Below are 15,787 nucleotides of genomic sequence, written 5' to 3' on the forward strand. Positions count from 1 at the left end.
ATATGACCTCACTGATATGAGGAATTCTTAATCTCAGGAAACAAACTGAGTGTTACTGGAGTGGTTGGGGGTGGGAGGGATGGGGTGGCTGGGTGATAGACATTGGGGAGGGTATGTGCTACGGTGAGCGCTGTGAATTGTGCAAGACTGTTGAATCACAGATCTGTACTTCTGAAACAAATAACGCAACATATTTTAAGAAAAAAGAAAAAGAAGAAGATAACAAGAGAGGAAGAATGAAGGGGAGTAAGTCAGAGGGGGAGACAAACCATGAGAGATGATGGACTCTGAAAAACAAACTGAGGGTTCTAGAGGGGAGGAGGGTAGGGGGATGGGTTAGCCTGGTGATGGGTATTGAGGAGGGCACGTTCTGCATGGAGCACTGGGTGTTATGAACAAACAATGAATCATGGAACACTGCATCAAAAACTAATGATGTAATATATGGTGATTAACATAACAATAAAAAAATTTTTAAAAAAACGCAGGTTCCTAGATGGAATTCAATACATTAAATGCATCTACAAAATGTATAGAATAGGGACACCTACAACAAAATAACACAGAAGTTTGAAAACAAAAAGGTAAAGATTTATCAGGCAAATTCTCAACAAAAGAAAGCTATTGTAACATAGAATAAATAGGACATAAGATGGAATTTAATCATTAAAAGGAATAATAGTGTTTTTGTGGTCAGCAAACTGAGGCCCACTGGCCAATCCAGCCCACTACCTGTTTTTATAAGAAATGTCTTATTTTGTGTATGGTTGCTTTGGCGCTACAGTGGCAAGGGTGAGTAGTTGCTAGAGAGACTGGATGGCTGGCAGAGCCCAGTGTATTACTATCTGGCTCTTCACAGAAGAATTTTGCAGCTCCTGTTTTAAACCAACAAAAGGAACATTATTCCAAGAAGCCATAATAACTGGGAGTTTGTATGTATTCAACAAATAACTTCAAAACATAAAGTAAAAAACTGATAGAATTACAGAGACAAGTAGAAAATTCTACACTTCAAAAAAAAAGCCTTGTTTTCAAGCACACACAGAACACTACCAGAAAACATTCGTGGGGCACCTAGTTGGTTCAGTTGATAGAGTGTACGACTCCTGATCTTGGGGTTGTGAGTTTGAGCCCCACATTGGGTGTTGTGATTACTTAAAAATTTTAAAATCTTTAAACAAGAGAGAGAAAACATTCTTGTTCCCTGAAGTTTGAATTGTAAAAAGTAAAAGCTGGAAAGGGAGTAGCAGAGCTGAAGATCTCATGCACAGATGCGTGAGGGTCATGAGTGGTCATGGCCAAGCCCAAATTCTGCAGTAATCAATGTTACAAGGCAGAGAAACCAAAGAAAATAAAGATCATGAAGAAATGGTAGTAGCAAGAGAAGTTAGAACATAAAAAGTTACCAAACTGGAATGTGATGAGCAGTGAGTGTTATATGCAACCAATGAATTACTAAACTCTACGTCTGAAACTAATGATGTAATATATGTTGGCTAATTGAATTTAAATTTATAAAAAAAGGGACGCCTGGGTGGCTCAGTCAGTTATGCATCTGCCTTCGGCTCAGGTCATGATCCCAGGGTCATGGGATCGAGCCCCACGTCGGGCTCCCTGCTCAGCGAGGAGCCTGTGTCTCCCTCTGCCTGCCGTTCCCCCTGCTTGTGCTTGCTCTCTCTGACAAGTAAATAAATAAAATCTTTAAAAAATAATAATAAAAATTTTAACAAGTTACCAAACTGGAGAATGTAGCCCAGAATGAATGCCACCAACGTCCTGAGAGTCCTAGAGCTGCCTTGAATTCCATTCACATCTTCAAGATGTTCCATTTTATGACCATTTCTTTACCTGCATCTCCAGAACATCCTCTTCCTTGTATTTGTCCTCCATCACGTGAGCTAGCCCAAGGGAAGCCATGAGGGAAAACAAAGTAAAATCTCCTCCTGACCCAGTGCCATGGCAGACACCTAGATGGGTGGGTAAAAGTCCAGGAGAAGCTGGTCTGCCAGGAAGGAAGTCCTGGGGGAGCGTATCCTGGCACTGGCAGTCATGGCAAATCTTGAGGCGGTTGGCTGCCTATGGAAGAAAATGGCCGTACCAGCCCTGAGATAGTAAAACAAACCTATAGGTGCCTGGGTTTCCTGTACCATCTCATGTGTAGTAAGGACCAAGAGTTTTATAAACTTTGCCACAATGCCCACTTGGTTATTTTGTGTTCTTCATGTACAGTACCTAAAAAATAAAAATAAACAGTGTGTTTGTGAGGCACTGAGGAGAGCTTGAGAGATATGTGCTGGGTGGCATTTAAATTTAGCTGAGAGGGACATCTTCAGGTACCCACAGAAGGACATTGTCAAGTACCCAAGGAAAAAGGATCAGGCCATGAAAAGCATGTGCAGGGCTGGTTAGAAAGAAAACTTTGAACCAATATCCCTTATGAACATTGATGCAAAAATTCTTTAAAAAAAATACCAGTCGGGGCACCTGGGTGGCTCAGTCATTAAGCGTCTGCCTTCGGCTCAGGTCATGATCCCAGGGTCCTGGGATGGAGCTCCACATCACGCACCCTGCTTAGCGGGGAGCCTGTTTCTCCCTCTCCCACTCCCCCTGCTTGTGTTCCCTCTCTCACTGTGTCTCTGTCAAATAAATAAATAAAATCTTAAAAAAACAAAACAAAACAAAACAGTGTCATATCCTTAAAAAAAAAAAAGCCAGCAAACTGAATTCAGCAGCATATTAAAAGAATTATACACATGACCAAGTGGGGTTTATTCCTGAAACGCAAGGATGGTTCAACATACAGAACTCATCAATATAATATACCACATTAACAGCATGAAGGAAAAACCCACATGATCATTTCAACTGATGCAGAAAAAGCATTTGACAAAATTCAATACCTTCTCATGATAAAAACACTTGACAAACTAGGAACTGAAAGAAACTAAGTCAATATAATAAAAGCCACATATGAAAAACCCACAGTGAACATCATACTCAATGGCGAAAGACTAAAGGTTTTCCTCTAAGGTCAGGAACAAGATGAGGATGTCTATTTTCACCACTTCTACTTCAACATAGTGTTAGCCAGAGCAATTAGGCAAGAAAGAGAAATAAAAAGCATCCAAATTGTAAAGGAAAACATAAAATTATCTCAGTTCATAGATGATAGGATCTTATATGTAGAAAACCTTAAAGATCCCACTAAATAACTGTTATAACTAATAAATGAATTCTGCAAAGTCAATGATAAAAATCAGTTGTATTCCTATACACTAACAATGAACAACCTGAAAAGGAAATTATAAATAAATTCATTTGCAATAACATAAAAAAGAATAAAATAGGAACAAACGTAACCAAGAAAATGAAAGACAAGTGTTCAATTAAAACTACAAAACATTGCTGAAAATAATTAAGGAAGACAAAAATAGATGGAAACACATGCCACATTCATGGATTAGAAGACTTAATATTGTAAAGTTGTCAGTACTACCCAAGATAATCTACAGATTCAATGCAATCCCAATCAAAATTCCAAAAACTATTTTTTTCCAGAAAAAAATAGAAAAAAATCCATTCTAAAATCCATATGGACTCTTCTCTCCATCATTGTGGTGTGTGTAGTTGACTGTTCCTTGCCATGTCTTCTCACAAGACTTTCAGGATCAAGCGATTCTTGGCCAAAAAACAAAAGCAGAATCATCCCATTCCCCTGGGGATTCAGATGAAAACTGGTAATAAAGTCAAGTACAACTCCAAGAGGAGGCATTGGAGAAGAATGAAGCTAGGTCTATAAGGGATCAAACATGAGATGGTACACATATATTCATGCTGAATGAAGGTCATGTGTAAACATCACTACTATCTGAACAATAGATGCGCTTTGTTGAGGAAATGATTTTTCTCTGTTACTATGCTTCTGCACTGGTAAGTTGGTTCAGTAATAAATATGTGAGACTTCTTGTTTGAAAAATAAATAAAAATATAAAATTTATATGGGATCTCAAAGAACTCTGAATAGCCAAGACAGTCTTGAAAAAGAACGAAGCTGAGGGACTCACACATCCTTGATTCCTGATTTCAAAAATTACTACAAAAAAATTTTTAAAGTTACTACAGTGTTACAGTAATCAAGGCACTGTGGTACTGGCATAAAGACAGACCAATGGAATAGAACAGAGAGCCCCCATATATGGCCTTCACATATATGGTCAAGTGATTTTTGACAAGGATGCCAAGACCACTCAATAGGGAAAGGACAGTGCTTTCAAAAAAAAATGGTGTTGGAAAAACTTGTTCTCTATATGCAAAAGAAGGAATTCGGACCCTTATTTGACACCATATAAAAAAATTAATTCAAAGTGGATCAAACACTTAAATGTAAGACCTAAAACTCTCTTAAACTCTCAGAAGAAAACATAGGGTAAAGATTGCACATTGGACTTGGCAATGGTTTCTTGGATATGGCACCAAAGGCGCAAGAAACAAAAGAAAAAAGACAAATTAGACTACAATTTTGTTCATTAAAAGACACTATCATCAGAGTAAAAAGGCACCCCACAGAATGGAAGAAAATATTTGAAATCATGTATCTGGTAAGAGACTAATATCAAGAATATATAGAGAACTCCTAAAATTCAACAACAACAAGAAACAACCCAAATGAGCGAAGGACCTGAATAAGCATTTCACCTATGCTGTTGTGGGTGTTAGTAGTTTACTAATTCTTGGGTTAAATTTTCTTCCTTTTTTAAAAGATTTTATTTATTTATTTGAGAGAGAGAGGGAGCACAAGCGAGAGGGAGTGGCAGGCAGAGGGAGAGGGAGAAGCAGGCTCCCATAGAGCAGGGGGAGCCCGATGCGGGGCTCGATCCCAGGACCTCTGGATCATGACCTGAGCTGAAGGCAGTCGCTTAACTAACTGAGCCACCCAGGTGCCCCTGTGTTAAATTTTCTATGTCCTACGAATTTGACTCCCTTAAGGACCTCATGTAAGTGGAATCATACAGTATTTTTCTTTTGTGACTGGCTTATTTCACTCAGCATAATGTCTTCGAAAGAAGACATACAGACGGCCAATAAGTCCATGTAAAGATGCTCAACATCACTGATCTTGGGGGAAGTGCAAATCAAAACTACTGTGAGACACACCTCACACTCGTTAAGATGGATATTATTTTTAAAAAAAGCAGCAAATAACAAATGTTGGTGAGAATGTGGAGAAACTGGAACCCTCATGCATTGTTGGTGGGAATGTAGAATGGTGTAGCCACTGTAGAAAACAGTATGGTGGACCCTCAAAAAATTAAAAATAGAACTACCATATGATCCAGCAATCCCACTTCTGGGTATATACCCCACATAACTGAAAACAGGTCTCAATGAGATGTTTATACACCCGTGTTCATAGCAGCATTGTTCATGATAGCTAAAATATGGAAGCAACCCAAGTGGCCATTGACGAATGTATAGATAAACAGAATGTGGTATATACACGCAATGGAACATTATTCAACCTTTAAAAGGAAAGAAATTCTGGCACACACTACAGCATGGATAAGCCTTGAGAACATTATGCTGAGTGAAATAAGCCAGTCACAGAAAGAAAAGTACTGTATGATTCCACTTACATGAGGCACTTAGGGGAGTCAAATTCGTAGGACATAGAAAATTTGACACAGGGGCGCCTGGGTGGCTCAGATGGTTAAGCGACTGCCTTCAGCTCAGGTCATGATCCAGGGGTCCTGGGATCGAGTCCCACTTCGGGATCCCCCTGCTCTGTGGGGAGCCTGCTTCTCCCTCTCCCTCTGCCTGCCACTCCCCCTGCTTGTGCTCTCTCTTTCTCTCAAATAAATAAATAAATAAAATCTTTTAAAAAAGAAAGAAAATTTAACCCAAGAATTAGTAAACTACTAACACCCACGACAGCATAGGTGAATCTCAAAAATGTTAAGCTAAATTGGAGAAGCCAGACATGAAAGATACCAGACATGAAATCATACTTACAGGACGATTCCACTTATAAAAACTTAGAAAACAGGCAAAACTAAACTATAGGTAAAATAATTCAGAACAGAGTTTACATCTGGGTGGGTCTGTAAGTGGTATTGCCTACAAAGAGACAGAGATCTGCTGTGTCTTTTTTTGGGTGGTGGTTACCAGGGAATACAGAATTGTGAAAACTCATCAAACCCCATTAAGAAACACTTACCAAAACCACAAAGAATGAGTTTGTTCTCTACAGACTGACAGGGAAGGTGTAAGTAAAACAAATTTAATTGTACAATATGATCCCTATCTAGGTACATATTCTATGTATGTGTTATAAAGGCATTATTTTTAAAAGGAGAGGATTAGAGAAATAAACACTATAAAAATTTAGCAATCATCTTTGACAAGGATAGTGGAATTGGGGTGACAGTAAACTCCCTCACTGTGGCTGAATCCCCTGTGTCTGGCCCATCTTCCAGGTACCCAGTTATTAGCCTTCTGGGAGAGCAGAACCCACACAGGCCAAGAAACCCATGAAGCCTCAAGGACCAGCCAGGGCACCCATCTCAGGCTCAAGTGGCCTCAAGTACTCCCCTGTCCTCCTCCTCCCCTGAGGGCCTCAAGGTCACAGTCAGGACATCTACTCTGATAGCTGCCAACTCTCAACTCTCTCCAGCTCAGCTGAGCTTCTGAGAGGTATCTTTATTCATGGTTGGACATCCCTAATCAGCTGAGCCTCGACCCCGTGGCAGGATCTCTTTCCATGACTCAACATCCTCATTATGGCTAAATGTTCCCACCCATGGCTAGACATCCCCACCATAGCTAGACATTCTCCCAATGTGTAGACATCTCCCTATGGCTGCATCTGCTACCAGTAGGATGTGTAGACATCCCCCCTCATGGCTGGGCATTCCCCGTGGCTGGATCTGCCCTTGCATGTACCAATAAAGGGCTCCTGCACATTTGGCAATTTTGTGGATTTGAGAAGGGACCACTCCCCCTTCTTTTTCCTTCTCCTTCCTCAGGTAAGTTCTGCTTTTTTTAACACCTGCCCCCTACCTCGAATTACCTTGACTCCTTCTTAATATGTGGCCAAGATTTTTATGTCTTTGCGTAAAACAAACAAGGCCCAGTGTTGCTCTATTAGGTATTGGAATTTGGTTTATTCCTATTTGCCACCTTTCCTCTCAAAAAGCTGGTGCTCCATCATTTAGCTTTTCAGGCAGACTTAGATTGGCAGCTTTTGGGTTGTGTCTCAGATCAGCTTCCTCTCTCTGGCCTCTGTCTCTCTGTGTGTCTCTGTCTCTCTGACACACACACATGCACACACACACAGTTGGAGATAATGGCATGGATGTTCCTATGTCATAACTGATCATTGTAACAGTCCCATCAATGATTATTACCACCGTGGTGGTCTGGAAAAATTCTCATTGCTGCGCTGTCTCCACCTGTCCTTTCCTTCCTGGGGCAGTGCCCACCTGGCTGCACTGACGGAGCTCGTTACCCCCTCCCCCTACCCTTTAGCTCCCCCTCTTCTCTCCTCCATTGTGCTCAGATAACACTCTATTCCTTTGCCTCTCTCTCTTCTCTTAAACTCCTGTCTGAATTAGGACTCTTACAGTTGCAGATGATAGAAAACCGACTTGGCTTAAGCAAAAAAGAGACTTCACTGCCCCACTTAAATTTATGGAGTGTATGAGTTTACGTGGCTGCTGGAACACATTACCACAAACATGGGAGCTTAAAACAATAGAAATGTGTTCTCCTGACATTCTGTAGGCTGAAGCCTGAAATCGAGGCATCAGGAGAGCCAGACTCCCCCAAGAAGCTCTAGAGAATTCCTTCCTCGCCTCTTCCAGCTTCCACTGTGATCTCTGCCTGCATCTTTTTTTTTTTTTAAGATTTTACTTATTTGTTTGACAGAGAGAGACACAGCGAGAGAGGGAACACAAGCAGGGGGAGTGGCAGAGGAAGAAGCAGTCTTCCCGCTGAGCAGGGAGCCGGATGTGGGACTCAATCCCAGGACCCTGGGATCATGACCTGAGCGGATGGCAGGCGCTTAATGACTGAGCCACCCAGGTGCCCCTCTGCCTGCATCTTTACATCATCTTTCCTTCTGTGTCTCTCTCAAAACTCCCACAGCCTCTCTCTGATAAGGCATGCGTGTGATGGCATGATACCCAGATAATCCGGGGTAAGCCCCTCCTCGCAAGACCCTTCACTTAATCCCATCTTTTACTGTAGGAGGTAACCTTCCCAGGTTCCAGGGATTTGACATGGTTATCTTTTGGAGGCCCGTTTTTCAAGGGGCAAATATGGCTGTAGCTGCACCTAGATTCAGGCCCCCAGACAATGTTACCAGATCCCTCCTTGATTCCTGTTACAACTCTATGGTCCGCAAAGCCAGATGGAGCTTGAAATAAAGAAGGCCATGACGTAGGATACCCTAGCCTACCCAACCTGATGACCACTTATGGAAATCTATTACATAGAAGGGGGGGTGCTAGGTCTAGTCCACCCAAGGCAGAGCTGGAAAATCTCCTCTCTAAAATAGACCCTAGATTTCAGGCTCACTGGAATGCAAATAGGGACAGGGAACATGGTCTAATGCTTGTCCCCAGGGAGTATAGGACTTGGGCTTTATTTTTCTGCATCCCCAGCCCAGGCATCTTCTCCACTCAGGGTAGAACAACAGAGAGTCTGGCTGTCAGCTGGGAAGGCCAGGCCAGGAGCTGAGGGGCAACAACCTCCCTCCCCAGGGGCTGCGACACAAAGCATTCCTCCCTTCTGTGGCCACTTCCTGGGAAAACCAGGCATGGAAGCCATAAAACAGTATCACAATAACTCCAGTCATATTAGAAATCATGATAAATGTGAATTTGCAGCATTCATCTATTAAAAATACAGACTTCCTTGCTGAATCAAGAGACACCTTGATTTATTTTATCGCCCCTGCCACCCACCTCCCGAGCTGTGCCTTAGGTGTTGCGGGCCCCCACATTCCTCCTGCTCTCCTGACAGCCAGCCCCCACTCCGCTTCTGGGGGTGAGCCACTGCCAGGCTCACGTGGTCAAGAAATGAATATGAGTGACCAGAGACCCTGAAAACAGAAACAAAGGGAGACCAAAGAAGTGTTTGCAAAGCTCCTCCCAGACCAGCTTGTCTTGCTTCTGGAGCATCTCTTGAAGCGGAAGACTCTCAACCCCTGAAAAACTCTACAAAGCCTCGACTCCACATACCACCTCCCCCAGCAGGGTGCAGAGGTTTGCCATCGGGGGTGTGAACTCATTGTTAAGTACAAATACACAAAAGCGTACAAAGACGTGGAGAGATTCCTCCAGGAGGATCAGGCCATGGGCATATACCTCTCCAGGAAGCTGATGGTGAGCAAGGAGGCCAGGCAGCCACAGGTCACCGGCGGGGGCTCTGAGCTGACCAAGGAGCCGATGGGTAGATCCTCAGCCGAGGTGGTGGTGGCCCAGATGTTATTCTGAAGACGAAAGAGCACAGTGAGATTCTTTCATGCATCTCTTCTAGCCATGGTGGGACCAGGGTCGCATTGGCCTTGGACATCCAAGGAAAGGCCATCAGTGGGCAGCAGCATCCCTGTCTTGGTGCTTCTCTTTCCAAAGGCTGCTCTCCCTGGAGCTCACTCATTGCTCGGTGCCTTTGTCCCCTGTCCTGACTTTCCACCTCAAGATACTGACTCTCTGTTGGATCTCTTCTATGAGGCAAAGGCAATTCTTTCACACAAATGCTGAAAGCTGTCTGAGATACATGGGAAAACCTGCTGAACATTTTGCATCCAATCCCCTCAGCATATGGCTGCATTGGAGATTTCTAGAATTCCAGGAAGTCACAGAGATTCTGTACTCTGGGACCCGGGAACACCATTTCATATTCTTCTCTGGGTCATTTCAGCAAGATTCTGCAGAATTATTTTGATTGATAGGTCTCTTGTTCAGATGTTTCCAAAAACGTTAATATCCTTGGCAAAAGAGCAAGGTAAGAATCCAAGATGTGTTCATAATAAAACATAATAGATTACTATTTTTGTGGTCCTGTGTGCATCTGAATTTAATACTGTTTATTTTTTTTATGTTCAGTTAGCCAGCATATTGAATTTAATACTTTTTTTTTTTAAAGAGAGAGAAATGGTGTTACCCAAAGGGTATTCTCCACAAGCTGGGACTGTCCCTCCGCCACCCACACAAGTCTTGTTGCTTTGCCTGGAAAGGCGCGCTCCCACGATGATGGCGTGTCTCAGGAACCTGTGGTGCTGTCACCTTTCCCCACGCACAGACGCAGAAACCAAACTTCCCAGCACCGTCCAGAGGGAGGATGGCGTGAAAGCACGAGAAGCTGGTGTGGTGGGGACAGTCCCGAGACGGCGCCACAGGCTGAGCTGAACAAGAGTGACCTGGCCCCCAGGCTCCGCATCTGGCCTGTGGGAGGAAGGTTGACTTCAACACATTCCTTCATTAGCAACTCTTGGTCTTCAGAATTCTTTCAGGGTGACTGTTAGTCTAGAAGGTTTCCCAGGGGGTTTGCTCTTCACTGTCACATGCGCTCTGTATATGATTGTATGTGCTCTGTGTACCCTAGCAGTACGAGAATCAAACTTTGGTTTTCAAATTTGAATAAATATAAGAATGCTGAGGGAAAAAAAGACACCTCTATTTTGTTAACAAAATGTGATGAAAAGTTGAAAATAAGGTGGCAGATAAAAATATAGCAGGGGTTAAACGTGTCCAGGCACTGTGTTGTACACCTGAAACTAATGTAACCGAGTGTGCTAACTGCTTCAATCGGGAAAAAGCACATATAATCTGGAGAGATTTCCATGTCAGATAATGGTGTGCTGAGTCATTGGGATTAATCCTTTTGTTGAGAAGAACTGGAAAAGCTGATCAAAGTATATATATATTTTTAAATTTCTGCTTGAATGGGCATCCGGGTGGCTTAGTCGGTGAAGCATCTGCCTTTGGCTCGGGTCAAGATCTCAGGGTCCTGGGATCGAGTCCCACATCGGGCTCCCTGCCTCTGCCCCTACCCCCCGCTCGTGCTTTCTCTCAAATAAATAAATAAATAAATAAAATCTTAAGAAAACCCCACAAATTTCTGCTTGAATGAATTGAAAACTAACAATATAGTAAAAAATTTCTGGGCCATGATCTAAACTAAGAAAGAAATCCAGAGATGCAAGCCTGGCATCTGGGGATGGTCCAACACCTACATCTCCAAACAGATGCTTCCCTGCCTTCCCTCTGCCATGTGTCCCAACCTCTTCCTGCCTCTTCCAGCCAACCCTTGTCCTCCCCACCCCTCATCCCGTTTCCTCCACACTAACGCCCTCCAACCTTAAATGGCCTCCTCTCTACAAAAGCCCTCACTGTGGCTTTATCAGGTGCTTCTTAATGGTGTTTGATGAGTTTTTATGATTCTGCATCCCCAGGTAACCACCACACAAAACAAGATATAGCAAATTCCTCTTTCTTTGTCCTGTTTGCTGGCAATACCTCTCATACCTTACCCCAGATGTAAACTCTCTTTAGAATTATCTTACCCATAAAAAAAAAAAAAAGAATTACCTTACCCATAGTTTCATTTTGCCTATTTTCTAACTTTTTGTAAGTGGAATCATCCTGTAAATGCTCTTTGATGTCTGGCTTCTTTCATTTAGCATAATGTTTTTGAGGTTCACCTACGTTATTGTGGGTGTCAGTCATTTGTCCATTTTTATTACCATGTATTATTTCATTAAATGAATATGCCACAATTTCTTTGCCTAGCCCCCTGTGGGTAAACATCTGAATTGTTTCCAGCGTTGACCTCTTTGAATAAAGTTGCTATGAACATGCATGCCTAACTCTTGCAGACACGTGTTTTCATGTCTCTTGTGTAAAGATCTAGGTGTAGAACCGCTGAGTTATAGGGTGGATAGATGCTGAACTTCATTAGAAACAGGCAAACCACTTTCCAAAGCGTTTCTGTTTCTTACCTTCCCACCAGCAGTGTTAGAAGAGATTCAGCTGTTGTATGTCTTTGCCAGTATTTGATGTTGTATTTTTTATGTTAGCCATTCTCTAAGGTATTCGGGGGGATCTTATTGTGGTTCTGATTTTCCTTTCCCTTGTGACTGATGTTGGGGATCTTTTCATGTGCTTCCTAGCCATTCATAAATCTTTAGTGAAGTGCTTGTTTAAGATTTTGCTGAAAACTCCTTCTTTCTAATCGTTATTTGGTGCCATTGTTTGAAATGAAATGCATCTAATCGAATGCTCTATTAATGGATGTTTAAATTGTCTCAAATTTATGTTTTTATCGACCAGCCTGAAATGACTGTCTCTATACACTTTTGTGTCCATGGGCAGTATTTTCTGTGTGCTGCCTTTTTTGCCAAATTTTGGGCACTTATGGTAGGAAAGAGTGGGCAAGGACTTCCACATTTTCATCAAAAAGAACTCAACTGTCTGGAACCATCCTGGTGCCTGAGTCATAGGTGCCCTTATGACATCATATCCCTGTCTCTTCCTGCCAGGCTGCGGCCGGGAGAGTACAGACCTGGGAGCAATGGAACCATTACACTCCTAACCATGGGAAATTTAAGGGATTACAGACCTGAGGGGCTTTGAAACATCTATATCCAAGTCATGGGCATTCGGTTTTGTGTAAGAGAGAGCCACTCAGAATTGCAGGCAGGGGAAGGTGGATTTCCAGTTAACTCAGGATGCGAGTTCTACATCTAGGGACTCTGGGCCAGGCAGGAAGTTGAGTATGAGGTGGACGTGGCACAAAGTTGTACAGAGAACACCTACCCATACCTTTCCCCTCTAAACTCTGATTACAGAAGGATGGCCAGTTTTGTGAAATCATAATAGAAGATGCTGATGAAACCACATTGCTGAAAGAGAAAGAAAAACAGAAGAAAAAGAAAAAAGAGCCTCCACCCACACCTCCTCCATCTCCACCCCCACCCTGTCCACCAAAGGTAGGTCACTGAAGGCCCTCAAAGTTGAGGGTGACTCCTATTCTCGAGGACTGATGGGTTGTCTTCTCTCTGCCCCATAGCATGGCTTGATCCTGGAATCTGTCATCTGAACCAGGTTCCATTTGTAAGTGAAAGTGCTATGAATGATTCTTCAGGAATAATAAGCATAAACTGAGAATGTCCCAGGCCAACCAGGATGAATGGTTGCCCTATCCAGAGCTGGAATGAGTAGGTACTCATTCCGCTTCATCCTTGGTTATTCTCTCCTCCGAGTTCCTTCTCAGTCAGAGAGAAGGGGGTGACTGAGGCACAGACACTTGGTCGGAGGGAGAGGAACCCCTGACGAGTGGGAATCGGACCATGCCAAGCTGGGGCGTGGGACAGTGAGGCTGTGTTTGGAGAGGATGTTGCCACGTACAGGGAAAGCCGAGTCTAGAACTGTGTGTGTGCGCGTGCAGACACATGTGTGCATGCATGCGTGCTAACTGAAGTTTAAGATGTGAGAACACAAAGAAGTGAAAGTGAGAGCTAAATGAGAAGGACTCCACACTGTGTGGAGCAGGGAAACTTCTAATACTGTGACTTGACAGAGGGACACAGCTTCAGCTGGAGTCAGGCATGAAAGCAAACAAAGGATGCTGCTTCTCCAGCCGTCTCGGTGGCGGGGGGGAGGGAAGGACTGTGCAGCCCAGGTAGGTGGCCAGGTCCGGGTGGAACATGATTCATGGCATGCTTGTTCCAGACAGGCCAACCAGGTCCATGTAATGGCGGGATAGCTAGTGCCAGAATGCTCCATTTTACAGATGAGGAGCCTGAGCCTCAGGGGACAATGTGATGTGTCCAGGTGCATTAAGAGAGAGGGGCAGAGACAGGACACATATCTGGTCTACTGGGTCCCTGCCCAGTGCTCCTGAACTTCTGAGGAAGCCCTTCTTGGCATGCCCTGGAGCTGAGGTGGGTGGGGAATGTTCCCTGAGAATCCCTTCTTTATCTTTGCAACCTCTCCCCCCAAAGAAAAAGAAGCGCCCTGACCAAGAGCAGAAAGCCATAAAGATCCAGGCGTGGTGGCGGGGTACTCTGGTGCGCAGGACCTTGCTACACGCAGCACTCAGAGCATGTATCATTCAGCACTGGTGGAAGGTGACGCTGGCAAAGCTGCTGGAGAAGAGAAAACAAGCAGTCCTCGAGTCCTTCTTGCGGCAAGAATGGGCAGTGGTCAAGCTGCAGTCCTTGGTCCGCATGTGGCGCATCCGCCAGAGATACTGCCGTTTGCTCCACGCTGCCCGCATCATCCAGGTCTATTGGCGCTGGCATAATTGCCATTCCCGTGGCTTTTTCCGTGGCAACTACGACCTCACAGCATCCCAACTGGGTCTGGAACTCGAGATTTTTTTGGGGTCACAGATTTGTCGGATTACAGACAGCATCCCCTTTCCAATAAAGAACTGATCAGGTCTGCTCCCACTCTGTGTCACCGTGTCTCTGTCAGACCAGCCCCAGGAGGTCCCTGTGTCAGCAAAGGGTCAGGGAAAATGATGGCAGAGACTGGGCCTGGCACGCTCAGCTCTGAAGAATTGGCTGAGGTCATCTGGGGTCCCTGGTGGAGAAGGATTCTGAGCATCCAGTGCTGGGTGAGTGGGGTCTGTAATTGATGAGCAATGTCTGCCATGGGTAGGAGAGTTGGGGTTGCAGGGCCGCCCACTCAGCCAACTCCAGGGACACTCCTTCACAATGTGGTCCACGTACATGGCGCCCCCTGTGGTTGTGGCACATGGAGGTTGCGTCACCTGATGCTCTGTGTCTTCCCATTAAATTTAGAACAATTCCAAAAGCCCTCCTGGGTCTCCATAAGCCTGCATGATCTGGCCCTGGCCGTGTCACCCTCTCCATGTCCCTCCTGGCCACCCTGCTCTTCAGATCTCCCCCCACACACGCTCCCATCTCAGAACTTTGCACTTGCTGCCTCCTCTCCTGAGATAGTCTTTCCAGATGGAGCTCCCCTCCACTCACGTGTCTCTGCTCCATGCTCCCTCCTCAGGGAGACTTTCTTTGACCACCTTATTGAAATGGCTTCCCCACCCCCTACTGTATGTTCTACTACCTGACTCTGCTTTCCTGCTTTCAAAGTCCCAGTCACTACCCAAGCTTATCTTACCTCACTTTCTATTTTCTGTTGCCCCCACTAGAGGGCGAGCTCCAGGAGAGCAAGGACTCCGGGTTCAGCGCTGTTCCCAGAACCTAGGTCGGTAGATTCTCTCTGCTTCTCCCTCTCTCTCCCTTTCCAATAAGTTATTATATATATATATATTTTTTAGGTTCTTCATATTAGGCCATTTTGTCATCCTTAAAAAAATCCCTTTCTGGGTTGGGAGAGACTGCCCCTCCCAGAGCCAGCCAGTTCTTAGAGATAGCAAAGGACTCATCCCAGGGCGTGCCTTTCGTCAGCAAACGAACCAGTTCAAGGCCATACTTCCTCTCTCTTTGCCCTGAGCACACCCCCAGAAGGCCATATTCCTCTGCTTTAATCATCCCAAGCCAGGTACGAGCCTTTTTGGCCATTTGCACCCCTTTGGAGGAAAGTCTGTCCAAGTTTTGAAATAAACTTTTCATTAAGTTGCGGCTTCAGTAAATACGTAATGAATGAGTCCACGATCCTACCAGACCTTGGATTTGTGGTTACACCATCGTTCACATCCTACTTTCTAGAAACACCTGTCCCACCATCCCTGAATGAATCTCTCAGATAACCATCCTAGATCCCTCCTACCCAATAGACATGTTATTTTTGGGCTCCTT

The 15,787-nt window shown here is 44.3% G+C and overlaps 1 protein-coding gene across 1 annotated transcript; it reads left to right on the plus strand.

Moving 5' to 3' along the window:
* Positions 1 to 12,529: 12,529 nt before the first annotated feature.
* On the plus strand, positions 12,530 to 14,455 carry LOC112834144 (IQ domain-containing protein F5-like). Its single transcript, XM_025885611.2, has 3 exons — positions 12,530 to 12,671; positions 12,851 to 12,991; positions 14,006 to 14,455. The coding sequence occupies exons 1-3, from the start codon at positions 12,654 to 12,656 to the stop codon at positions 14,438 to 14,440; spliced, it is 594 nt and encodes a 197-aa protein (XP_025741396.2). The 5' UTR covers positions 12,530 to 12,653; the 3' UTR covers positions 14,441 to 14,455.
* The last annotated feature ends 1,332 nt before the right edge of the window (positions 14,456 to 15,787 follow it).

Source organism: Callorhinus ursinus, unplaced genomic scaffold, assembly GCF_003265705.2.
Source record: "Callorhinus ursinus isolate GAN/ISIS: 27379988/994484 unplaced genomic scaffold, GSC_fseal_2.0 scaffold15, whole genome shotgun sequence".
In the NCBI taxonomy this organism is placed as follows: Eukaryota; Metazoa; Chordata; class Mammalia; order Carnivora; family Otariidae; genus Callorhinus; species Callorhinus ursinus.

Coding starts and splice junctions, on each gene's coding strand:
- LOC112834144 (XM_025885611.2), top strand. Junction 12,992..14,005: donor CCCCACCCTGTCCACCAAAG/GTAGGTCACTGA, acceptor CTCCCCCCAAAG/AAAAAGAAGCGCCCTGACCA.